At 28.9% G+C, this 27,892-nt stretch overlaps 1 protein-coding gene across 1 annotated transcript; it reads right to left on the bottom strand.

The window, feature by feature from the left end:
- Nucleotides 1-3,019: 3,019 nt before the first annotated feature.
- Nucleotides 3,020-27,726, bottom strand: LOC111033118 (protein PTHB1). Its single transcript, XM_022313715.1, has 15 exons — nt 27,647-27,726; nt 19,152-19,675; nt 17,178-17,266; nt 15,239-15,506; nt 11,969-12,192; nt 11,359-11,495; nt 11,098-11,272; nt 9,553-9,741; nt 8,002-8,253; nt 5,997-6,153; nt 5,774-5,900; nt 4,856-5,020; nt 4,646-4,777; nt 3,499-3,685; nt 3,020-3,243 (listed from the first exon to the last, which is right to left on the bottom strand). The coding sequence occupies exons 2-15, from the start codon at nt 19,409-19,411 to the stop codon at nt 3,197-3,199; spliced, it is 2,409 nt and encodes an 802-aa protein (XP_022169407.1). The 5' UTR covers nt 19,412-19,675; nt 27,647-27,726; the 3' UTR covers nt 3,020-3,196.
- Between the last annotated feature and the right edge of the window lie 166 nt (nt 27,727-27,892).

Raw genomic sequence — 27,892 nt, 5'->3', positions numbered from 1 at the left:
GGTAAAAATTATTTTGTTATTTTAATAAACCCAAAAATGAAACGATTGTGTCCATTCTATTATATACTAAATACATATTATACAATAAGCATATTTTATAGTACACCATTTAGGTATTTCAATAAGAAACAATTTTTTTAGATATTAACTATATCTAAAAATAATCAAGTGCTAAAAAATACACAAAAATGACCTAAAAACTGTAAAAACTGAACTTAAAAAACCAAAAAATGTACTTAGATGAGCGAAAAAATGGATTTTAAAAATAAATATTATTATTAGTTGTGAACATAATAGACTCGTGAATGTAACCAGTTTCTGATAAAATTATTCTGAAAAATCAATAAAAGCATAAATTAATATAATTTAATAAAAAATATATCATATTTTTATTCACCTGTACACATATTATTACATTGCACGCAATTAGATGATTAAGATTTTCAAACAGGAAGCTGCGAAGGTGATCAGATAAAATTTTTTTATGTGAAGAAAAACTTCTTTCAACGTCCACAGAAATAACAGGGGCATATTTGAAATGAACCATATCATTTAAAGTTAGACTCCGGAATACCATCTCTACTTGTTGTATTTTCACCGTCCAGAATAGCAGATATATTTTTTAAAACTTTGAACCCATTATTTTTCATCAAAACATTTTTCAGTTTGTTTGATATTGTTTCACCGATTACATTAGGAGCAAGAGACAATTTAGTCTCAATTTGTTTTATTTTATTATTAGATTTTGATAATAAGATTCCAGAAGCCTACACATTTGTTATTAACAGATATTTTAAAGGCTTCCTACTGTTGACTTAATTGTTGGCATTTTGTACAGTTAAGATCGGTAGAACCACATAGGTGCGTGTCGAATTCACTACTAAAGCTATACTATTGTATACCTAAATAGTTATGGGTTCGTTCGATATTTAATCTTATCGGATAAATTGGCAACTAATTATATTACTTTTTCAATATCAATGGGACTGGAGTAGGTAATTGCTTATTTGGGATTACCTTTACAACACATATTAAAAAAGCTTAAAATAAACCAAAATTAGTTTAAATACACAAAATGAACGTAATATTTGTAATATTAAATATTTTAAATGATCTTTAAATGCAATAAAATGCATTTAACACAAAAAATGCAAAATAAAAAAATTACATATTTTGAATTGTTATATTACGAAACAAATTTAGTTTTTGGTTAGAATTGTATAACACTTAGAGAAAATAAATTCAAAAGTCACCAAAATCCTAGCTCTAGTTATGATATTATATAATAGTTGAATTCAATTCAATCACGTCCCAACCATACTGACAAGAATCAAAAGAAACCGAGACGGTACGTTCAAAATAGCCCGAGAGGGTGGTATATTGGAGGGATTTAGCAACCTCAATATTTTCATCGAAAATGCGCCCCCGCGGCTATGTGGCTCAAACCGTTATAATATTGAATATATAGGTGTAACCAGCTAATAATAACATGAAAACGATGTCAAACCCATTTAATACGAACAGGTATAATAATATATATATTTATAATCATATGTTATACGCCAGCAGAAATTTGTCAGCGGCAGTCGCTAAAAGAAATTTCAAAAAAATTCTTATTCCATTATAGAAAAACGAGAGAGTGTCTCATAGTATTTGACTCGTTTTACCTGGAAACCGCTAGAAATTGTTCCCGAGATAACGTCGGTCATTTGTTTTTGCTGTTTTTATATATTATGTTGAGTTTTCTTATTTAAATTAGTTTGCAATTTTGTATTTTTAAATTTAATACATGTGAAAACAAAAAAATTTGATTATGCGCTTATTAGTATACTAACCTAACATAACCATATCTAACCTGTGATTTATGTGTTGAGTTTTGAATGAAATGATTTGCAACCAATAATCCGATGACCATTTCCACATTTTCAAACTAAATTTTGATGTTTATCTTTTTTACAACAATTGTTTAGCTTCTAATCAATTTTTTTGTATGTATATGATCAACATAGGTATAAAAAAAAATTCGGAGGAATCGATTTACGCATTTCCCCATTGGTACAATTGGAGGCCTCTATGTAGATCTCAGCCCCCTATTGTGATTTTAGCCCCCCAGATTTTATAGTGACTTATAAAAAATGTTCAAGCATTATTTTGAATTTATGACAACACTGATTGTTTTACTGTTTTACACAATTTTATTTTTATTTATTTATTATTTTATAAATAACGTTGGGATTTTACTTTTTGAACACAATTTAGGAAATATATTCATAAATAGTATTTAATTCGTGCCACCTTATATTAACCTGTAATATGCTATTAGTAAATAATCGGGACATTTTACAAAACAGACTTACGAGTTGACGATTGACATCTATAACATTGCATATTGGCATTTTAATCTGTCGATAAGTCGTTCACAATAATTGTGTACGCTAAATGTAAAAGAACCAAATTCGGAAACTAATCATACTAGAGATATTGGTTTTTAAAAAAAAAATGAAGACGACGATGAAGGGTGGAAACTCGAAGTTATATAACGTCCACGCTCGAACGCGCAGGCCGAACGTTCTGCATTCACGCGAACATAATAATATAATATTATATTATACATGCACAGCCAGTAGGTGTACATAATAATATGCGCACACTACACACTCGAGTGTAATAGAAAAACTACACGTGTTTCGAGAATTTTACACTTTTATATTAAAAAATGCGTTGCGAAAATAATGCGGCAGGAGGCCTATGTGTTGCGTACGGAATTAAAATCGCGGTCGGCAGTTTTCAATAGAGTATAATTTGAATGTAAAGACTTCAGTCCAATTTATTTTATCGAAAAAATCTGATTTAAATACCGCCCGTACATGCCGACGACAAACTATTTAGTTTACAACACATGATTTATAATAATATAATATATAACATAATATACGTTTCGACCAAATGAATGGTGGTACCTTGGTGTATAGTATTTTATATTTGTACTCAAACAAATACGTGTATCGTATCGCAACACTTGACATTGTAAACTATATATTTCGCACACATTTTTTATAAATGAAAAGCAAATTATGTACAATAAAAACGTGTACATATTATTATATTAAATTATGAATGTAAACACATCGAAATACAAAATTATATCTTCAATGTATGATTTGTTTATCAGTTTTATTTTTAAATTTTCAACCAACTAGCTGGTGTAAAAATCTTCTTCGGATTCTAGAATAGGTGAAACACCTGGAAAAAATACAAAAGAAAAACTTAAATATAAAAACGACTAAACATATTATTAGTTATTAATATGTTATGCTATTTTATACAGTTATAGTTATTATAGTTTGTACAAACATATTTAATCGTGTAGTGAAAACGTACGACCTATATGCACAAATTATTATACACCTAGACTAATCGATTAGATTATTATTGTAAATGTTTTCGAACCACAATATAAAACATAATTATGTTAGTACATAATGTACTACAACGTACCTCTCGTGTTGTCTTTCTTCGATTTGGCCTGCAATTCATCCTTGACAGATGTTATATGTTGTATGACATAGTCGATTAGAGTCCTTAGGCTCATTACCACGTGGGCTGGATCATCGCTTTGAACATTTAACGTGATTTTGTTACCGACCAAATAGGTCAGCGAGTGAAAGACAATGTCTTCCCAGTTCTGTTTGCATAAAAAGTTATGAAAAATCAAGTAGTATTTAGAATTAAGTATCATTTCGTAAGATTGACGAACTTGATGGAAAACAGTTATAGACTCGTTTAACCATAAAATTCAGTTTCCAAGCAAGGCGATGAAAGTATAATAATATCATATACCTATTTATTTTGGTTACACAATAATATTATGTTTTTTAATATTCTATGTTTTTTGGGAAGAAAACCATATTCAAAATATTAAATTATCATATTATAATTGTAAATAATTTGGAAAATCAGTTAAGTCACTGTACTTTGAATACCTAGGTATTTTTTAAATAATTTTCATCCTAAAAGTAAATAAAAATGGCACGAGTAAGAGGAATTAAAAATAATATATTAAATTGAACACAGTCACAGACATTTTGCTCAAAATAGTTTTTTAGATGCATTAATTTATTCATTAAACTCTTGCAACAGCTCATTTATTGATATTATTCTAATATTTTTAATAGCCAAAAACCACTGGATATCTAAATATTATATTAGTCCACAATACTCATAATTACTAAGTTAATGAACAGTAAATAATTGAGTAGATAAAATTCAAATTTGTCATGACAACTTTAAGTATACTAACATGAAAATATGATCAAAAACCATGCAGACATTTTGATGAAAATAATTAATCAATATACATACGTATATAATAAGTATGTCATTAATTCCCGTTTCTATATCTATATGACACAATGTAATTTTTAAGCTTAAAGAAAAATTTTAAATCGACAATGTTATTAAATATTAATAAACCACATTGAAAAATATACCGTTATTGGGACTAGATGGTATTAAAAGGGTATTACACGTTAAGCATAGATTTGGCAGTTTCCTAAGAACTAACTAAAATACTTAATAATATGTTCTATACTTATATCGTAATTTTTCACTGCGTTAATTCATATAAATATTTTGACAGAATTACCTGGTTATCGGTAAAATGGACGACAGTTTCTTTGAGCTCTAGGAGAATTTTATCGTTTTTAGAACACAGACCCAACATCGTGACCAAAAGCCTCGATAAAGACATCAGCTGACAAAATTTCACTTTTAACCCCTATAAAATAATATAACTGAACCTAATGAAAATTGCATTTTATAACACAATTAATGCAACAACAATTTATCTACCCACCTGTTTGACAAGTGCAATTTCTAACATTTTCTCTGTTAATGTTTCGTGTGTGTCGTCTATCAATACGTTCAAACTGGACACAGAAAGCACAGTATTTTCTTTGAGTTTATTGAACAAACACTTTTGTATGATTCGATACTGCGAACATAATGAAGCGATTTCTTCCTAAAGAGAAAAAATACTTAAGTTTATAATCTTTAACATTGGGTTATTATTCATAATTATATATACTCGTATGTAGTGTAAACATATATATACTTTCGAGTACTTCAAACTTATACTATTCAAGAGAATAGGTATTATTCCATCATAGTTTCTTAAATTTTCATATTTTTCTAATTGTAATTATTTATTTCAGACCCCCATGGAATGGCTATGTCTATATTATTTAATATTGATAATTCTACTTTATTTGTGTTATAATTACAGAAACATTAAGAAAAACAAATGCGGAAATAAGAAATGTGCATGTTTCAATAAAATATAACCGAGTATAAATAATCCAAAAAATATTAACCAAATATCACAAAAACTGGTGGTCTGGTGTGGCTCGGTGGTTCAAGCATAGTTCGGAGTCAATAGCTCCCGAATAGGTGACCACCGCCCGAATTTTTAGGGAAAAATGTTCAGCCCATGCACATGTTCATGAACCATCATTAACTCTACCCACCACATAAAATTCTAATGGTACCTGACCAAGTTCTGATTTAAGAATATGCACAAAAAAATAAATCAACCGACAAGACTTATTAACCGAAATCCAACATCTACAAAAATATGTTGATTGTAGTGCGTAGATATACTTCTTTAATTAATATTTTCATAATATTATATGGTGTTAAAAAAAAAGCGATGAAAAATCTCTTTATGGTTTAAATTTTGTGAATATTAGATATTATAGTATTATATTTAATTTACCTGTATAATATTGAGTCTTCTTTTGAGCGCTACATACTCCTCAATCGTCCGATATAAATCCGCAACTGGGATTTCATTTTTATCACAGCGCATGACGCATTTTTTAGTTTTGTAATACTCTCTATGCCTAACCAAAATAATTTTGTTTAATGTTTTAGTGACATGTGTTCAAATTAAACCTCAATCATTAATAATGTTATTACTATGGTAAACTTTTACGTACCTGAACAAAATCTCTTCGAGAATTACATTAGTGTATTCGGGGCCAGATGATCGTATTTCGTAAGAACGATTGGCGGGTAATGAAGTAACACCGACATACTTTGAGTTACCAGTGATTGTTCGAAAACACAATTCCGCTAACGATGAATCGGCAAACTCTATGCGAGACACAATTTAACATTACAAATTATTTACAATCAATTTTCGTCGGTTTATTCTGTGTTAATGTAAATGTATAAAGGTGTAATTATTTGTTGACGTTTTTCTTAATATGACAAGAGTAGAGACTCGAATTTATTGGAACAATTAATAGTTTTAACTACCATATTTCATAAATCAATGTGTAAGTAGTAAGTACCTAATTTAATTGCACAAACAATAAAAACGAGGGTGATAATAAATGACCTGTGTTCATCATTTGTATTTATTTAAAAAAAAAAATTATTTGTTTAAAATTTAAATGAATAACTTCATGTTGTGATGTTCACAGGCTATCCATAGGTATACGAAAATGTTAACAAATTGTTAACAAAAGACGTTAATGTTATACCTAGGAAATATTAAGTAGAAAATTATTACGAACGTGTATCTTTCGAAAATTTAACGTATTGGAAATGTAATTTTATGAGCAAATTTATCATGAATCGTAAGTAGTTTACATTTTAATGATTGCTAATAAAAACACATTGTTGATTGTTGCTAATAAGTTATTACAGACATGTTTTACACAATAATTAACATTAATATTGATGAACAGTACAGTTGGAAACATTTTATATCAACCAAAATATTACTAAATTATATTGTACTGTTTGTACAAACTTAAATATGTATATAAATGTACAATACACGAGCATAAGGCAAATGTACGATCTAGCCAACTGTTTTCTTTGTAAACTGTAAACATAATTATTAATTTATAACAAAATGTACATATAATGTGAAAAATAATAAATAACATTTCTATGAAATATATCCTAAATTCTGAGCTTTTTATTTATTACTCTGATATTTTCAATTTGTAGAGTCCAATAATAAAAGAATAGCTATTGACAGATTGAGTGACTCAGCCAAGTATATCTAAGTGCAACGAAAAAATTTTAGGCTTTAACTCTGTATACTTTCTGACACCCACAGATCTTATACTACCTTAATATAAGGTCTATGCTAATACCAGATTTGGTATTTTCTAAATATCGTGTGCTCAGTATTATAGTTTCACTATGTGTATGTATAGTGTTTATATATTAGCCTCACCTATTATTATGTATTGAGAGAAAGAGCAAAATATATGGTTTGTTAGTATATAGTACTCCATTATTTCTTTCAATATTAATTTGATATTCCAAAAATTTAAAAAATGAAAATATACCAACTTTCCATTTGTGTAATTACTAATTCGTAATACTACGTTCAATAATAAATTATAATACTGAGAAATTACGACTTAATTCTGAGAGAATTTTGAACGCTATAATGATTAATAAACGCTTTCATTAAAAATAATGTGATGTAATACAAAGTTTAAAAACCTTATAATATAAAAAGGTCCTACGAACAGATTATAAATTTAAAGGAGGTATTAATCAGCTATAATGCGTCTTTAGAATATGCTTCTGTCTAGGTGAGTATATTATTATTTGACCAGTTTGCCTACAAAATAATAAATGCAGAGTGTGGTATCGCTTCAAAGCGTTTTCTTTTTTTCTAGTCGGTCTTCGGATTTCCCATATTCCATTCCCTTCCCAATAACCAACGATTTTTATCACCTTATTCATTTCAGTGAAGAAATGTGGAGATAAGCGAGCATAGAGACATCAATATATCTTAAAGTAATATGATACAGATGTCTTCACAAGTAAAGCAACGATAATGAGAACCATGAATATTATATACGTCTAATCGGTCTACTTTGTATATCTCGATAGTAGGTATATACGTCTTATATGATAACAATAATAATTATTATTATTATATTATCGTGTTATAACTACAGTTCACCTCACCTTTGAACAGTGTTTTCAGTGCTACCGGACTCTCGTCGACGGATATTTTTGCCGACCAACTAAAATCTAAGTACGGCGTCGAATGGACTTCGTAAGCCAACGTCAACGGTAAACGGACAGTCTGCTGCACTGAGCCCGGTACGTCTGATGTCCCAGAATAGTATGCGCAAATAGTGCATTCCGTCGACGACACTGCAGACTCTGTGTCATCGTTTTGTCTGTGCGCCATCACTCGGACCGTTATACTTTCGGCTAGAACACGCAAACGCACATAACTGTATAATAAACGCATAACAATCATAATATATCCTACTGTCCTATAAGTTTGAAATCATAAAAAAAAAAAAATGTTTAACATATTATACCATCGATACAGGAAGGGTTGTCCACCCTGATCGATTGCGTCGCGTATCCACCTGCGGTCCACCTTAAAAAAAAATGCATGGTTTCATCACGTCGACACTGAAATTTAAGACGACTGTTGCCCGTTACAATAGGAAAAAAAATATTCAAGTTCAAGCCGTGGCAATTAGTTCACGATACGTAGCAAATTCGCTCAACGTTAAAATGTATAATAATATGACAGTATAGAATATTATGGTTTTTTGGTTGAGATTAAGCCAATGCACTTTATATAATATATTATTCATTACATATCGAAATACCGCGATTTTATCTAGTATTCGACTTTTATTTTTTAAGGAAAGATACCTAAAGATACTCACATTTAAAACTAGGATTATTGAAATTTCCTAAAACTAAGTAAGCTCAAACCAAGTTGTACAGCATAAATAACGATAAAGAATAAAATACATAGGAATTACCTACATTGGTAGGTAGGTAAGTTTTTTTTCGCGTTTGAACATTTTACCAGTCTTTTACCATCTGTTGATACACGGCTAACCCCCCAAGAGAGTTAAATAAAGTTTTATGTGGCTTAACTTGTCGAGACTGGCCTAAAAAGGTTGACATTACGATAAAGACTTTAAAAAATATATTTGTCATTAAGTTTAACCATCTTATACCGCTTTGTGAAATAAAAAAAACATCGTATTGATTATTATCAAATACGAAATGGTTTGTTAATAATACCTAACGGTATAGTAAGTCGTTATAAATCGTGTGTTTAATCTGATGGTTATTTTGGAAGCGTTCAAATTGACAAGTCTGATAAACACAGAACAACACATTTTTGAAAATTTTTTTCAATATTAGGTTCGGTTAGATCTTAGATATAACGATGTGTACGACATACTTATTTATCATATAATATAATATTCATATTTATAGGATGAGGGCAATAATTATTGTTACTTTAAATAAACTCCATTTTTTTTAATATAAGAAATATGCTTGAATTTATCATGATGACATAGGTAATATTATATAGTATACAATATTTTGTTGTGAATGTTAAAAATGTATGTTATCGATTTTTTTTTTTTAATTTTAATTTGCATTTTATTTTAAAATAATTATAGCAAAACGATTACAAAGTTATCGATTATATCATATGACTTTTTTCGTTCTTAAAATACATACTATACATACTCAAATCTTTTAAATGTATAACTGCAGGTGAAACGACAAGTGGAGCGACCATCTGGAAAGTAATTTGCACTGATGCTGTGGCTAGAGATGGTGACACTTCTATTTCAATGTCACACTGTTTCCCCAAACCCTCTGAACGTAAGTTTAAAATACGAGTATTTAATTTCAGTAGTGGTAAAGTGTCAGTCTCTTAAAATAAAAAAAACAAAATCATCATTAAAAATAACAAATTTTAAATTTTTTTAATTTCAAAATATTTGAATGAACTACACATAATAATATAATACGAATATTTTTGATATATAACTTCAAGAAACATAATAATATGACGAAAACATTTTGACACTTCTAATATTAATGTTATATGCATATTAATTGATGCATTATTACATAGTTAAAGTAATATTTCTATTAAAAATATATATTATATGAAAAAAAAATTGTAATGTTATACATATAATATAAAGTTTATAGAATAATGTATTAATGTATTATATTTAAGAAAAAAAATTAAAATCCAATATTTAAGTTATCATACGAAGTCAAAAATAATAAAGATTCTATTAAATTTGTATCTCTAGACCGTCCAATTAACTGAAATACATGTTCTATAATCTATGGAGTTATCGTTAGTAATAGAAGAAGACTATTTATTTATAACATAATTTGTTTCACGGCGTAAAGTATATGAAATAGTGATACATTTATGCTAAAATGTATTCTAAATATATGAGTATTGCTGAAAAATAATAAATATTTTGTGCCAATTTCGTACATTAATTTTTATATTAAATAATATTTGTTACACATTTTATGAAAACTAAAAATTACATTGAATACAAAGCACAGTGTATAGCATAATCTTTTATTATTGTATTTATCATAATATATTTTATTAAAGTACTACCTATGTACAATGTACATATAATACATAATATACGTATGCATGTTTTAATTAATAATTTAATTAAAATTTCAAAATGTTTACACATATAATTGAAATGTATTTGAATAGTATACAAAGTGTACTTTGGGATCATAGTTTCATTGACTTTAATTAATAGTTTTGCTGAATTAACTTTTTAAAAATCAAAATATCTCTTAAGCTTACATAAATTTAACTATTTTTCGATTTAAAATTTAAGAAAAACTTTTTCGCTTGTTATAAACTTCGAAACCTATATAGTATATATATTTATTTATATCTGTATAATATTTTTTTATTATAGTGAGTACTAGATATTTATTCATTTGTTTAAAAAAATGAAATTAAAATATTTTATAGTTATAATTTGTAATAATAGGTTATCCCTTGTGGCATTTTAAATGAATTAGTATACGTAACAAAAATTTAAATATGTTGAAAGCCCCATAAATAATAAATGAGTCGTCCAAATATTACACAGTTAATAATGTTTATGAGCTTTATGCGATTTCGAACATTTTACTAACATGCAACATAATAATATTATTTTAATAAATTGGCACTTTATAACAAAGAAAAAAAATAATCATCAATGCAACATACTTAAAATAAAAACATACCAGCTTGCAAGGACATATTTTGAAGGTCCTTTTTCAACTGAGCTAGTTGGTTCTTGGTGTCTTTATGATCTTTGATCGGTCTTTCGGGAGTCATAAATATCATGGGTTCGGTTCCCAGGTAACAAAACCTCAAATCGCCGGTTTCCGACAACATAACCAAACATCCTTGTAACGCCTATTATAAATAATTCACATAAACTCTTAGGAAAAACAATAAATTTCTTATAAAATATCAAGTATAGGTATAACAACAAACAGTACTTTAAAAGAAGCTCTCGCAATAATACACGGATGAAAGGACAACTTGGCCGACCATCGAAGTTTTGTCTGATCATACACCAAGACACTGTCGGTATCGGATACGATCATGCACATAGTCTTATTTTCAGGGTGTTCGCCTGAAATAAAAAAATAACGAAATACCGAAATAAACAAAAGCAGAAAAAAGTTTTCACAGTAGGTTTATAGTGTTGGCGAGTGATATATTTCGTATAAAAATAGTCTGCATTCTGCGCGATAATATTATATACCTAATGAATGATTGTAGTGTGTATACAATATCGTTTATTATAATAATAATAAAGCATTATCGTACAAGTAAGTTAGCGTGGTTTAACATGGTTTAACGTTGAAGAAAACGCGTATAAAATTCATTTTAATCTTTTAAATATCAATAACCCAGTGGATGCGGACTAAAAATATGAATTGGAAATAAATTAATCTCTTGCGACGTGTAATAATAATAATAAAATGATATGTTGAGCGAGATGATTTTAATCTACGAACAGCATATTATCATATATTATACAAGTGCGAGTAATATTATTATAGTCTTGTAAAAGCTGCAGTATGCTTTTATGGTTAGGTATACCTAGAATATAAGGGTGAAAACAGCAAGGAGTATACTGAAGCCGTTTCATAAACCACAGCACGCCGTTGCCTTGAAAACAATAGTAGTTTCGTTCGCCCAGTACGTGTATTGTAGTCACAGATGGTGTTATTTCTACAGTCTGAATGTCGTATAAGGTTTCGCCCAAGGTGCACGACCAAATAGGCCACTTTTGTTTTAGACTCGGGTCCGCCAGCTCTTGGTACCTAAAGAATTTGAATCGTAGCATTACGCTTGGCCTTTTAAATATTTTACGAATTGTACACAAAGTTTTGATTATTTGCGTCGCTTGTGTTTCGTGTATATTATTATTTCCAACATATCAACACATATTAATAAAATATTATATTGGACTGGAGGCAAATCTAATAACACAATTGGTGAAGAGAACGTCCAAGAATTATATACAAAATAGTAAAATACAATAGAATATTGGAAGATTAGGAGGGAAATAATAATATATATTTTATTAAAATAAATACTATGATATAGGAATATATGAAAAGCTTCTTATAAAAATGTGTACAATTCGTGACACTAAAAATATAAATTAATAAGTGCAGATGGAATACAGAGGCTGATTGTTAACTTTAGAACACTCATCTCGTTTTGGTCATCATCGAATAATCCTCTAGAACAGTGCTTTGCAATTAGTACGAAATTGTATTAATAGTTAAATTTTGCAAAAAACTTATGATTTGATAAAATTACAACAACAAAAGACAAGTTATAATGTTTTTAGTCTATTATTTTATGATAATAAACAAACATTTTTTTAAGCTAAACAAGAGAATATACTTATATCATTTTATTTATATTTTTATTGCATATTGTTGGTATAATAAAATTCTTAAAATACCTTTTCGAAGACAAAACTTAGTTTTCTCGAACAAGAAAAACAGCATACAAATGGTAACCTCGGTGTTTTAGTGATCACCTACATTAGATCATTATAATAAATAATTAAGTAATATGATTTGCATATTTATCTGAATACATTATTAAAATCTAGTTATTTACCTGATTCTAAAATGCATATTTATTTTTACTAAAATTTACAGTAATATAGTTATGTATAATATATTTAATATTCGTGTTTAGAAATTTAACATCTTAATATTCAAAAAAATTTCATACCATCACTGCCATCACTGAATATTATATGAAGCAGCGGGGTTTGAAAATAGATATAGTATTAACTAAGCATAATATTTTCTCAGTACATTTTAAATTCTGAAATGAATTACTAGTACCTTTATTTAACCATAACATACATATTGACTATTAGACTAATAATCTCATAAATGCATAAAGTTTGGACGAGTATTTCATGAAGCAGGATCAACTTTCCTAAATAAATAGAAAAAAGACTTTTTATGAATTGAAAACAGACGTACCTATATTTAAATAAATACAGCAAATAAGCTTTAATATTTATATTAAATATTTCTCAAAAGGACCAAATGTATACGTCTACACAATTTTCAATTAAATATGTGTACATGTTTAATTAAAAAAGTTGATTCTACATCATTATTTCAACTGAACTATGAGTATATCAAAGCATTCGTTAAACCTTAAACTGTAGGTCAGATTATCCTTTTAACCAAAAATATAAGTACAGCGTAGTTTTTCAATTAACTATACTAAGAACCTACTAGATAAAAGAGATTAAAAATACATTTGTTCAAATGTGTTCCATATATCTATACAAGCATAAAATCTATATTAAATAGTTAATTATTGTTGTAGATTTTAGATACAACTAGTCCTTTCATTGATGAATTCATTTTTCAAGTACATTTCACTGTGGGGAGATAAAATTTCTTTTTTTAAGATTTTTTTTTTTTTTTTGTATTTCTTATTATCATAGCTCAAGTATCTCTATTGCTAATTTATATTTTTTTACTAATTTTTTTAGTAAATATATAAATTTTGTTTAGTGTATATTTGTATTCTCTTAATCATTTACTATACTATGTTCATGCTGTCACATTCATCAAAACATTAAATTGTATTGTTTTTTTTTTTAATGATAGGACTTATATATGTGCCCATATCAGTGAAAGGGCTAGCTATATATATATTTATTTTTAAAAAAAAACAATAGTATGTAAAATGCAAATATAGCGGAGAAAAAAGCACTTGAGAAAAAATATTTTTAAGACAATAAATTCTTGACAGTAACACTAACAGTTGCTCGCATAAATTATTTAACATTGACTTTGTTTTAAGATATACTCTTTTAAATCGGTTATATATCTACATAGAATATTAAAAAAATAATTATAATAATAATTTGAAATTTTCATAATAACTACTATAAAGTCCATTAAAATAATTGTAAATCTTAAAAAGATTTTTAAAAATGTGGAGATGCTCCCAAGAGTTTGGTGTGTGCAGAAGGGTGGTTGGAACGTGGTGGCCTTTATATTATTTGACAGCAATAAAAAAAATAAAAACATTGCATTCGAGAAACAATGTGGAGTAGAACGCAGTTTTACCCTAAACAAAAAAAATGGTTAAGATTTTTATCACTACGCAACTGGCCATGTATGCTTACACATTTCTACTCAGATTTTCGTCATCGATTCGAAAATCGTTGGAAGGAAATTCGAAAACTGATATTTTTTTACTGCTCTGTTCGAAATCTAATATCACAGCAGTCTATTCAACAGAGTAAACAACGACACAATAACAATATAAACGTGTGGCACAGCGTATGTATTATTATTATTATTATTACTTATTATTATTATGTTCACCGTTCGGCGGATATTGCCAGGTACCTGAAGCAGTCCTAGGCTACAATAAATAATGTACAATAATGTTGTAACTCAGTATTATGGGGCTGAGCCCCAACACTCCATCGACATTTTAAGAAACTAAAAATTATTTCTATGGTCTATGAAAGTTATTGCAAATACAAATTGAATAGTCGTACAGGAACTGAAACATAAATACTGATAAAACCTTGACATCTGTATGCTAAGCTTATGGGAGATACTAGTTAAATCAAATCTGTGTAAACACATCATAAGCTCCCTACCTCCCCCCCCCCAAAAAAAAATTCTGGTAACACTACTGTGTTGTGTGCTACAAAAGTTCGGCACAAAAGTCGATGCGCGGCGCTGGAGCGAATAAATGATCGACCTACTACCTAGTACATAGTTGTACATCCCACTACCGGATGTGCATTTTTCTCGTCATATTTTATACTGCAGTAAGCCGCAAAGATAAACCTTTACTCACTTGTAACAGACCAAACACAGGTCGGCGTTGAGCGTGATAAACGCGTCCACGGATCGGACGTACTTGATGGGAAACGGGTGCAGGTAATTGGGCAAAGCCGTGCGAAAACCGAACGCCTGTTGCTCGTACACCGTGACGGCGCCGTCCAGTGACATGACGCACGCAAAATCCCTGCTGCCCGATCCACCGCCGAAAGGGCCCACGACCATTTGGTATGCACTCCGGTCGAATTTGTGTTCGTACATAGTTTCCAGTACGTACTGATCGCCTGCCGATGGACGAAAATTCAAGTGTTAATATTATTATAACATCGCAATTTATTAATAGTTTATGATATTGAACTATATTTTAAGATCTTCTTCTTCATCTGGCCCTTAATACTCTTTAAGAGTTTTCAGGGCCATCACTAAATCCCTTAATTTTTCTCTATCCGAGTCTAGTTCTTTCGATTCTTGAACTCCCATTCTGTTCAGGTCCTCTTCTTCTTCTTCTTCATGGTTAATATAATGGAACACGGATAGGGACAATATTCAGCGTGACCACAATGTCGTAATGTCAATTATATTCACAGGGTAAATTAATACTAGCTGTAGGAGAGACATTATAATATGATCAATATTCTAAAAGATTATAATTTCTTTTTTTTTTTTAATATTAAGTACATCGGCTTCAATTGTATAGATACTCTAAAAGCAGAACATTAAACCAAAAACTAGGGTAGATAAGAACCATCGCACTAAAGTAAAATTACTTCTCGATTTCTCATAGGAAAATAGTTGTGTTATAATGACTGAACACAATTATAATATCCATTTCGTACATTAAACTATAAAAAGACAATACAATAAAAATCGATGTAGAAAACATTCCAGGAAACATGAATTATGTCAAAAAATAAAAATAAATTCACTTGTACCTAAAAGACAATATATGTTGGGGTATGTAATAATAAGTGCTCTTTTTCTATCGATCCGCTAAAGGAAATTTAAAAAAATATTTTTTTTAATATTTCAAAGAAAATCCTTATTTTTCTGTTCGTTAAGAGTAACAAATTAAAAACAAACGCAAGAAATATGTATTCACTAAATTAAATAAAGGCACATTTTAATGGATAACTTTTAATAAAAAAAAAACTAAATGTACCCATTTTAATTAAACAAAGTATGATTCAAAAAATATACATTTTTTTGATTTTGATACGCATAAGAAAATTACTATTTTTAAAAACAAAAATATTACGTTTTAATATCCTATATATTTATTTAAAAGAAATGATTTGCTGAGTTAACATTTTTCGAAGTAGATACACTTTTATAGTTTTTAGATTTTTACTGTATATTAAAATATATTATTATAGGTAATTATTTTTTTTTCAATTAATTATTTATATTTTAACTATATTGGTAATTATATAATTCAAAATTACAGTTTATTGGTTTTTCAATTTCATAATAATTTACGCGGAAAAAGCAATATTTATCTTCTATATGTAACATAAAATTACATAAATTATATCTCATAGAAAATGTTTAATTTCTATAAAAAAAACATCGGCTATGCAAGTTAAACTAAAATAGGTGCTTAATTTTTTTTAAATGAAATTGAAAATTAAAAAAGAAACATGACTGATCAGTGATCACACAATTTATATTTTCGCTTGATGTTCAATCCTATTTTCTGATGCAAATATACAATATGCATATTTAAGAATATATTAGTGCTTGTATTTACATTTTAAATATAATATAAATAGCAATATAGTGAAAATCTAATAAAAATGGTTATTGAAAAATTATAATAATTTATTGTTATTGATAAAAATAAACTAGTAGATATATATAAGACATAGATTTTATGGAAAATTCAATATTTAAATCTTTGAACATTAAGACTTTAAGTTTTGTGTAATTATATCATACCGGTGACAAACTACTCTTACCATGATCTGTAGAACCAGCTATGCAATTCACTCCATGTACGACTAATGAAAACGGATGAAGAACTGCAATGTTCTTGTTGGGCGAACAGCTAACAATAAAATATATCATAATTACCCATAGTCATTAATAGTTATTACTTATTATCAAGCAAATGTTTCAAAATATTTCTCTTTACAACTAAAACTGTAGTCTACGTATATCTGCATGATATTCAATACATCGATCAGGGATTACTTTTAATATTAATTCAACATAAATTCCATATTCAACTCATTAACGAGAGATAAAATATACCCGTCTCTAATTCCGAATATATCCACCACCTTTTATCATTACTACTGACCACCACATCTAAGACCGGTGCAAAAAAAGTATTTTACCTATACTCTATAGAAATATTAAAGGCCAGAGGTATTCCAATTGTCAGTATTTTAAGTTAAAAATACAATTACACAGGTAAAAAGCTACACACGAAATTAAAACATATAAGATAAAAAATACGATAGTTATAGTTTCCTTTAGGTGACTGCCATAATATTAGATCCTACTTACACTATTAATACATGTATATATACATTTTTTTTACATAATATTATTTATTTTATTTTTAATATTATATGCGAAGTAATAATTTCCGAAAAATACGATATAATATTATTGTACATGTTTTTTTTTATTATTCTATCTCACTAAACCCTGCTGGATATTACGCTTTAAACGAAATGTTCAAGCGTCAGCGATATAACAAATATTTAACTTTTGCTCCATCAGTCGTAAAGTTTTTATTTGACTCTCGCTGAGTGTTAACTAAACCCTCACCAGAGTTTCACAAATAATTTCATACAATAGGTAGTTAATATTAGTTTATTACCTACGTATATATCTCTTTATGACGGCAATAACGTGTTATTTAAAATAAAATAATACAAATATTAAAATATCGATTCTCACTCGTAGTTACCTAGTATTATATTGTATTAGTCAATGCATGTAACAAAAATCCAGATTCCTAAATAAATAACTCCTCTGTGACACAATCCAACATATTTTAATACATTATAATATTAAAAGCAGTATTTATACAACATTACTTTATTACATTTATACAACTTATTATTAATGTTGAACAAATAGAGAAAATACTATGAACAAGACCTTTAAAATCCAGTAGGTAATTGGAAATCTTGAAGCAACAACAAGAAAAGTCCATATTATTTTGAAATTGTTCAGGGCGGCCATTTTCGTAATCCTGTTTAACATCAGTACATCGCGGAAAATAATTAACCAATGTAAGATTTCTCAGAAGAAAATAATCGGATTTGTATGGTTGTTGTACCAATGTATTTCTTTCATGAAAACGATTTCATGGAAAAGTAAATTTCGGAAATCTTGAGACATGTCTTGTTGTTGCATCAAGGTCAAACATGCCTTATTAGTTATTTATAGTAATGTATTATATTTTAGCCGGTTTATGGCCGCTCATTTTCAATGTTTATATTTACCTATTTACCAATTCGGTGGTTAATTTCATCTCTAATCTTATCGCTTTCTTACCCGTTACTATTAAGTTATTAACGCTAAGAGAATAACACGTCTTGACATCTTTTCAGCACAATATTTTATAAAACTTATTGAAACATTTGAAACATTTGAAACCGGTCGGCAACAAGCGTACTTTTATAAACAATATTATGGGTACCTAGGAACTTATTGATAAATTAATGTTCGGTTCAATGGAAGTGATGATAAGTTGAATAGAAGACGTTTGGCAATGTTTCGAACATTAAAAAAATAATCGTCTGTGCTCAATATTTGTAGATATTTTTTTATAGGTATCGGCTAATACTAAGCATACGTCTCAAAAAGTGCCTTGAAAATCGAAAACGTGCTCAATGGTTTTGAGAAACCAGCTACATGATGTACGTCCAAACATGATATTATTATTGCACATGGGTACACTGGTACACACTGACCTGATTAATTTACCGGTGCACACCTGCAACACTGGACTGTCAGTCTGCGCTTCGATCAACAGGTCGGACGGCGAGTACCGCAAATCGGGCGGCGGGGCGGCGTGCACACCATACACTCTGAGGACGCCGTCCAAGCTCCCCAGGATAACGTTGTCCTCGCCGGCGCCGAACAGGTCGTCCACCGCCAGAGCGTCGCACCCGAAAGTCTCTCCCCGGCCGCATACGGTCGACCAGCAGTCTCGGACTTTGAACAACGACATCCGTCCGACGACGATTACAATAATGACAATATAATGGTATGATTGTATTCACAAGTCATAACTCGTGCGTGTTTTTTTTTTTTTGTAGTCGACCTATTGTTTCCTCTTCTTCGTCTTGACGCTCAAACGTTGTTTCAATACGATCCCTGCAGCTATAATAGTGTCGTATGATAGTAGCTACCCGTATTTGTAAGTTTGTTTACTCTCTCAGAATATGATCTACTACTGCAACTTCCGAAGCCGGTCATACTCAACTCATTATCGCTGGATAAAAATAAATAAAAAGCCGTTTCGTGAATAAACAAATAAACAAATGTTAACATTCGTATATTATTATGTAGTATAGGTACTATAGCTAATCTTGGACGGCGTTGCCTGTGACAAATCGCAAATGCAATTTACAAATGCCCGGGATTCACTCCGTCTTAAACTCTATGAAAATAAATGTAAGCCATCCCAAATTTTAACACAGTGATTTGGGTGATTTTGACCAAGTATAAAATACAGGTCTAAAATTACATCGAATCACAGCAATTCTTTTATTTTCCGTAACCAATGACGGCCATTTAAAACCAAAATAAAAAATCCCTGTGTGAGCACCTCTTTAAAGAAATCCTTTCTTATAACTCTACATGCTGGTGGGAAAGTGCTATGAAAATGTCAAGTCTCTAGTATCATAATGTTAACTGTTCGTTTACTATGAATCAGTAAGTAAGGACTTCTTAGTTCTTATTTTATATTATTTATAGAAAATGTAGGCATAAACACATAATATTTTATATTAGATCTTAAATTTCTACTTAGACATTCAATAGTTAAGGAATTACTAATTAGTTGTACATTTAGTTTTACTATATACATGTCTTCATAGTTTGTTTAAGAAATAGTTTTTAGTTATGCATTAATAATACTTATTTAAATTCGTGTAACTTAGTTGTATAACATTATGCTGTAATAGAAAATAGGTGAGCATATAATATGCTCTAACACATACCTAACGTAAATAACAATTTTTAACTTTTGAGATTTTTAAAAACATTCTTCTAGACGTACCGTATTGTACACTATTTAAATTAATTTATTATACAATACCATTGCTATGTGTCTATGCATTTCATGTAATTAATTTATAGAACTTAAAATAAACAATAATACTTTAAATTTAAATCGTTCGTTTAACGTTCACTGGTACGAATTCATCTTTAAGGGTCAATAAAGTGCGTTGAGAGGTGATGAATATTACTGTAAATCAGTGGAGTTGAAATAGTAATAGATAAACTCGTTATTTGACGTAGGACGTAGCCGGTGCTCACTCAGAGGATTAAATAACCTTCACGGACGAAAATAGAACAACTATAGTATACAGTTCACTGAAGAGTTGAACAAACACTTCTCTCTAAACCATTAAGTTTAATAGGTACCTATACGACAAAAGTGTCCCAATCTCAATGACTGCCCAGCGCCCACTTTATTCCTTATATATATAGACCTAGGTACGCATCCTCTATAGTCTGTACCGGAATGAGACAAATCAAATAATTCAGTCATACAATGCGACCAAAATAAATATAGATTATACGATTAAAACTTGAAACTTGGTTATTTAAAAAAAGACTTGATTTTTTTAAAAATAATTATAACTTAAAATATAAAACATGTATGAACTTTGGAATTTTCTCAATATTACTTGAATAATCAAGTCATTCTCTCTTAACAGCCACAGGCATAAGACATTTTTCTTTATAATTTGTATTACAATTGAAAATATCATTTTAAAAAAACAATAATAATTAGTTTGCTTTAATTAATTAATAATTTATGAGTTAGTTTTAAAAAATAATCATAACTGTCAATGAAATATACCATTAACACTTCTATTAAATACTTCTTACGACTTTCCTTGTGTTAACCATCAAGTCGTAAGATTACAAATACATGTTCTATGATTCCACTCAATAGCGATTTAAATAAAATATTGAGAAAACAAACAACAATTTTTCGTCTTAATTTTTTGACAAGTAAAATAAAAATACATTTATCACTTTAGAATGATTAGCCAATAAAATAATAATTAAAATATCCACTATTAATCCTAAATACTTGAGAGTGATGTACTTGTTGGACGTGGAATAATAATTTAAGTTGTACTTCATTAATGTATTAAAACATTATTGATACCTACCTACCTATTAAACCTATTGATCATTTCTCAAACCGGATCAGCTAGAAACAGTTACACTACTAGGGTGTAACTATTAAAAATTTATGAAATATTTGTTAACTTATTTAATAGTTTATAAGCGCAGTTCAAAAATTGGGACACCTTTATGGCTTTATAGTTTAATTATTATAATCTTATGTACAATATGATAATAATAGATCAAAACTTCTCTTGGCTTTCAGTAATAGGTAAGCTGTTTAAAATAAATCTCTGTGATTAAACTAAATAGTTCATAATAAATACTAATCAAATGATCATAAACCCTAATAATAATTAGTTCAGTTCACAATAGACTGAAATAACAATTTTCAAGATCTCATAATATGATTTGGTATGTAGGTAGGTACCTAAAAGTTATAATATTATAATTCACACGAGTATGATATAATAAGTTAATGAAGATATATGAATAGACGTGTACATAATACATCGTGTACATGTATAGACATATTATGTCTATGTATGTATACTGTGCGGTGCCATACATTAAGTCATTTAGGTGAAAATAAAAGTTGAATGTATAATGCAAGAAATTAATAATAATTATTGTCCTATTGTCATACCCTCGCGTAGTCACGTGTTATATAGCAACAGCTGTAAAAGCACTGCTGCTTAATGTCTCGTTTTTCTACGTAATGACCACCTTTTTTTTCTTCTTAAAAGAACACACATACACACTCAAGCCTAACAACTATTTAATCACACGCAAACTATATAGTAATTACCATAAAAAAATGACGTAAAAATAATATGTTTTTAATATTTGATTAAAATTAAAATATTATAATTTATGATATGTACCTACGTATATAAAACGAGTAAGACACCGAGAAAACCCCGCGAAAACGTCGTTATCACAATTATTATCAATGTATGGTCCCAGGTCACAGTGTGAACTTCACACAATATGAGTAGGTCTGAAGTGTTATAAATTTATTTTATTTTGTTCTTTCTTATACTTTTAATAAATCCAAAACATCACTTGTGCTCATTGTAAACCATATTAATTCTTTGTAGATGTTAGATTGTATTACAATAACTATTAACTAGATAAAAAAGAACAAATATAAATACAAACTGCCAACAGGTACAAATTACGGTATAATATTATAAATACTCATCGTGAATGTTCCGGCATCCGTGATATTATTATAAATTCCTCGATCACCCAATGATCATTAGAAAATAGGTATTAGGTAGGTATAAAATGTATTTATAAATAACCCCGATGAGTAAGTATGATATATTATTATGGTAATCGGTAAGGTATACTTGCACGATTGATTAGCAAAACTATTATAAATTATAATAATGTATAGACTTTATAGTCTATATGTCTGTATTCTGTAATTATAAAAGGGCACACAGTGGCAATAAACTAATAATATCATCACCGAGCGATTAAAATATCATTACGATATCATATTATTATAATTATAATCGTGCATAGTGTATGAAATAAAGTCGTTAGCTACGTTGTAATAATATCATGTATCACAATATATAGGTAGACGTTGCATGTTAAAATACAAACCCATAACCAACCACCGACTCTGACTCATTAAGATAAGTCGTATTATTCACAAATTCACAATCACCGTTCGGATGATGATCCACCGAGCTGTGAGCTATAGAATATATATATATATATATAAACGTATTACCCATATGGTATATATACCATTATAAGGTATAATGGCTATGGTACAACTATATGTACCACCGTCAGCTGTACTCTAATTTAGACTTATAATGTCTATATGTACACACAGACCTACGCCGCCACCACCACCGATCGCCACATTGTTATAATATTAATTATTACATAATAGTATATTATGACAAACAATCGCTGATGGCCCGATCGATTAATTAATACGTATTTATTGGCACATAATAATATATAGGTAGGTAGGTACTACTGCAGACGCCCACAAAATTCGAATAATAATAACTGCAACACCAAACCTATATAATATCATCATATTAATAGTATACCTATTGTATATTGGTGGAAACAAGCAGTCATTGTATTATTATGCATTGTGGCTCGTCGAGATAACAAACGTACGTAAATCAATCAAACTGAATAATAACATTATGATCCTGAGTTAGACACCGGCCAAAAATATTTGATACTTGAGAGGACGCCATGCAAGCCCATAAATATTGTTCGTGGAAAACCGTTTGGCGCGAAGAACGACCCCACTCGTCTGACGTCTGAGTGATTCTACAGTCACTGAATAGCAAAGTTGTTCACGGTCGTGAAATCAAAATATGTATACGCAATTCTTAGGACTTTCGATATTCTGAATCTTTTAGCGTTTTTATTTTATTTTGTAAGCATAATTATAAGAAAAGCAATTGAAGCTTGATAAACATCAAAATCACGGATCTTTTTTAAAAAAGATAATGGATTGTATTTCTTATTAATGATATCAAAAAAATAAATAAAAATGTTATGACAACATTACAGCAAAATATATTGTTTTCCTTAGGTACTACCTACTGATTATGAGATCGAATCCTTAATTATGATTAACTGTGGCTCAAAAGGTTCATTTTTACTTGCAACTTACGTTTTTCTATAAATCTTTAATATAATATAGTCATTACGAAACAACCAATAATAGTACTGACCACTGTGAAGATGCTTTGAATTTTTAACTTTTTTTTTAACTTTTCTGATAATTCCATTAAAATTGCCTACATCAAACGCCTTAAAAATCAATCGTGTGCTGTTGTTTCAACAGTTGATAGTATAAGTTCGCTACACACCGTATTAATCGTTTTGATTATTATTTACATCATTGTAATATTCATATTTATAATATTCAATTTTCATAATTATTTTAATTGTATTATATTGCAATTTTTTATATTTTTTTAATCCCATTTTTAGGCGTTAAAATACTGCAATATATTTATCCAGCCATAATAAACAGATATGAATATGATAATTGTTTCCTTTTCTATTTATAGTTTCTATGTCTATGCTTCAAAATTGCATATTCTTAAGATTCGCATGTAAAAAATTTTAATTTAAATGAGAAAATATTATGTAACATAAAAAAATACCGTTATCTTTTATAATATAGTCCGATGAAAAAAAATTCAAAATGTAATTCAAGTTCCTAGTCACATCTTTTTTTTTTTTTCCCCCGTTTGAACCGACAGCAGAGGAGGATCTGTGTCAACACTACTACTCCTACCTAGTCACATCTTATATCCACGACATAATTTTTATTTTTTTACTTTTCTACGCACCCTCAAAAGTCCTACTTTCAAATCATTGTGTACATGTCATGGGTCATTCACTGTGCCGGAAACCAATTTGACTTTTAAATAGGTGTTTAAATATAGGCAGGTAGGTATTTATCTATACGTTTAGCTTTCAAACTTGTTCATGGTAGTAAAATACTAACACTTCATTTGAAAAACCTACACAATAATGTTCTAACAATAATCAACACATAATCATCATAAATTCATATTATTAAACTTACATTCTTGTACTCGTATTAAAAACATAAACAATAGTAGGTAGGTACCTACACAACTATTTTATGCTTAATACTATAGATACTTACTTAATTCTACTAGCGTGTACCTATACATAAAACATTAACCTCACCATCCTTCTCTTAAAGAAATCACAATTAAAATTATCAAAATATTAGGAAAAACGTAGACATAATAATAACAGAAACACCGGCTTTTTATGTATAAAAAACTTTCAGGTTTTTAACATAATTTATTCATGTATAGCAATTAGCAGTATAGGTAATAGGTATAGGTAAGTACTAGGTATCTACATACCTATGTTTTTAACTAGAAGTTTACCTGATTATATTTTTACTGCCTGCCATAAAAATAATGTGGGTATGTAAATTCGGTATTTATTTTTTCTAAATACTTATTTAAGGCTGCAACTAATATCTGTAATTTTTCGGTGTAAAAAAAAATGTCAAGAGAATTTTCGATCTTCTTGCTTGAAAGTTAAAAATGGCTCGTTATTTGTACATGGTGTACATTTATTTAATAACGGTCTACATTACAATACGAATTATTTCGATGGATTTATAATTTGTATAGATTAATAAAGTTTATATTTTATATTTTAACTTATACTTTTAAATGTTAGTATAAATTCTAATTCGATTAATACAAAAATCATAAAGTAGGTAAATAGGTACAATAATAATTGTGGTTACTTTTCATTTACAAAACTGCATACCTTGTCAAATAAGTAAATAATTTTACACTGAGAAGAATAAGTCAATTAATTAAAAAGGCTTTTTCGGTTTTGATTACGGTTGTGGTGTACCTAACGAAATAAAAAAAATGTAGGTTTTAATGAAAATTTATAGCGTCAATTAAAACGTAAGTCAAACATTGGGTAAAATATACAATATTGTCTACCTATAGGTGGGTTAATTAAGTTTTTGTCGATTTTTTGGTTTGTTAAAGCGATTTATGTTACATTGGATCAGAAAATTAAAGTTATATCAATATACGTAGTATAATAATAGGAGTTATATTTTTAAAACTCCTAGGTAGTTACCTCCAAATTCCAATGTAAGAACACCTTACTTAGGTATACCTACCTACTCCGATAAACTAGTTTATACCTAGATCTACAGTAGCTATAAATATATATATACTTCTGTTTGTCACGCTAAAGATAAAAACATCTTCACATTTACGTGCTTGGATAAAGTTCCATCTTGTACGGTCAATACGTACTTTAGTACTTACAAATTGTAGGCCAGAATAAGCGTACCTAACTAGGTATGCCTTTAAAAATAAAGTTAGTGGTTGGAGGACTTAAATCCTGACATTTTTTTTATAGCACTATAAGTTATTGAGATAGAGTCACCCCCACGCGGTTAAATATTAATACTATTAAATATTTGTTGTACTAGTTAATAGTTTATAGAACAATAATAGGTAGCTGATGTCCCCGTTAAAAAATTCCTATGTAAAGACCACTTAACAAAACTAAAAAATCAGTCTATCAAAGTAGTGATACCTATCTATATTATGGCCTTTATCTTTCATGATCAACAGCCAATAATGCTCTTTTATTTTCATTTTATTACACTTGATCAGTTTCCTAGCAACCCAACGAGCAGGTGCTTGGTCAACACCATGCACAGAATAATAAACCAGTCACCAGTGGCAGGATTTGGGTTGAGAGAGGAAGGCATTCCACCCCCTTGTCATCAGCCGGAGGCCAGTCATCACAGATTCTTAAAATTGTATATTAAAAATAAAATGACAATATAATGTAAACAAATATACAACACCTATCACCTTATAGGGTTATAGGTAGTTATACTTCAAACAATCCCCTCCACCCCAAAAAAAGTTGTCTGGGTATTTTTGAAACATTGTAGTTTAAAATAAGCACTAGTATTAGTAGTATTGTAGGTAATAACATTGATTATAGAATAAATTCTATAATCAATGATAATAACTTATAAGGTTATAAACAAAGGTAACAAACTCCGTTTTATGTTAACTATTTCTTGTACAAATAAAATTATCATTTACACCATTACCTATCACCTAGCCCATTGGCGTATCTAGGGGGAGCGGGCTAAGCCCCTCTACATGTGTATTTAGCCTCCTATAATATATATTGTACTTACTTTATTATTTACATTTTGTTTTTAATGATGAGTTTATGCTTTCATTTTATTGTTTAATTTGAATTTTGATTTTTAGAGGACAGTTACACTTACTGTGGTCTGTGGTGGGGGTGTGGGGCCTTCAGTTATTTTGAATATTAGTTTTATAGGACTATTAAATCCTAGTTACACCTATGCCTAAGCCCAGTAGTTAAGTGAAAACTTAATAAAATATTATGCCTTACAGTTAACATATAATATACTTGAAATATTTTGAATATTGTCTGGAAGCACTATACCATACAACATTATTGGTACCTCAATGACAATGTATAACATCTCAAATACCTATAACATAAATTATTATTTGGTAACACTTACCCAAATTGAGAGATAAAATGATTTGACTGCTTACACTTGCACAGTAGCACACACTGAATAACAGACATAGTGCATATTAAACTGTGTATAAAACGTTACTAGGCAACAAATAATATCAACAAAAGAGAAAAACGTTTAGTTTTTAATATGTTCCAATAAAACATTATTTTATATTCCATCGTTTGTATTAATTTGGTATAATATAATATAACACCATAGTGTATGCATACAACCGTGTATCATGAT

This window comes from Myzus persicae, unplaced genomic scaffold, assembly GCF_001856785.1.
Source record: "Myzus persicae strain clone G006 unplaced genomic scaffold, MPER_G0061.0, whole genome shotgun sequence".
NCBI classification, from domain to species: domain Eukaryota; kingdom Metazoa; phylum Arthropoda; class Insecta; order Hemiptera; family Aphididae; genus Myzus; species Myzus persicae.
Note: the sequence above shows the minus strand (reverse complement) of the source record. Positions and strands in the feature narration are given on the sequence as shown.

Coding starts and splice junctions, on each gene's coding strand:
- LOC111033118 (XM_022313715.1), bottom strand. CDS start 19,411: ATGTCGTTGTTCAAAGTCCGAGACTGCTGGTCGACCGTATGCGGCCGG. Junction 6,154..8,001: donor ACTGAAAACACTGTTCAAAG/GTGAGGTGAACT, acceptor TGTCTCGCATAG/AGTTTGCCGATTCATCGTTA. Junction 5,021..5,773: donor GAAGACTCAATATTATACAG/GTAAATTAAATA, acceptor TTTTCTCTTTAG/GAAGAAATCGCTTCATTATG.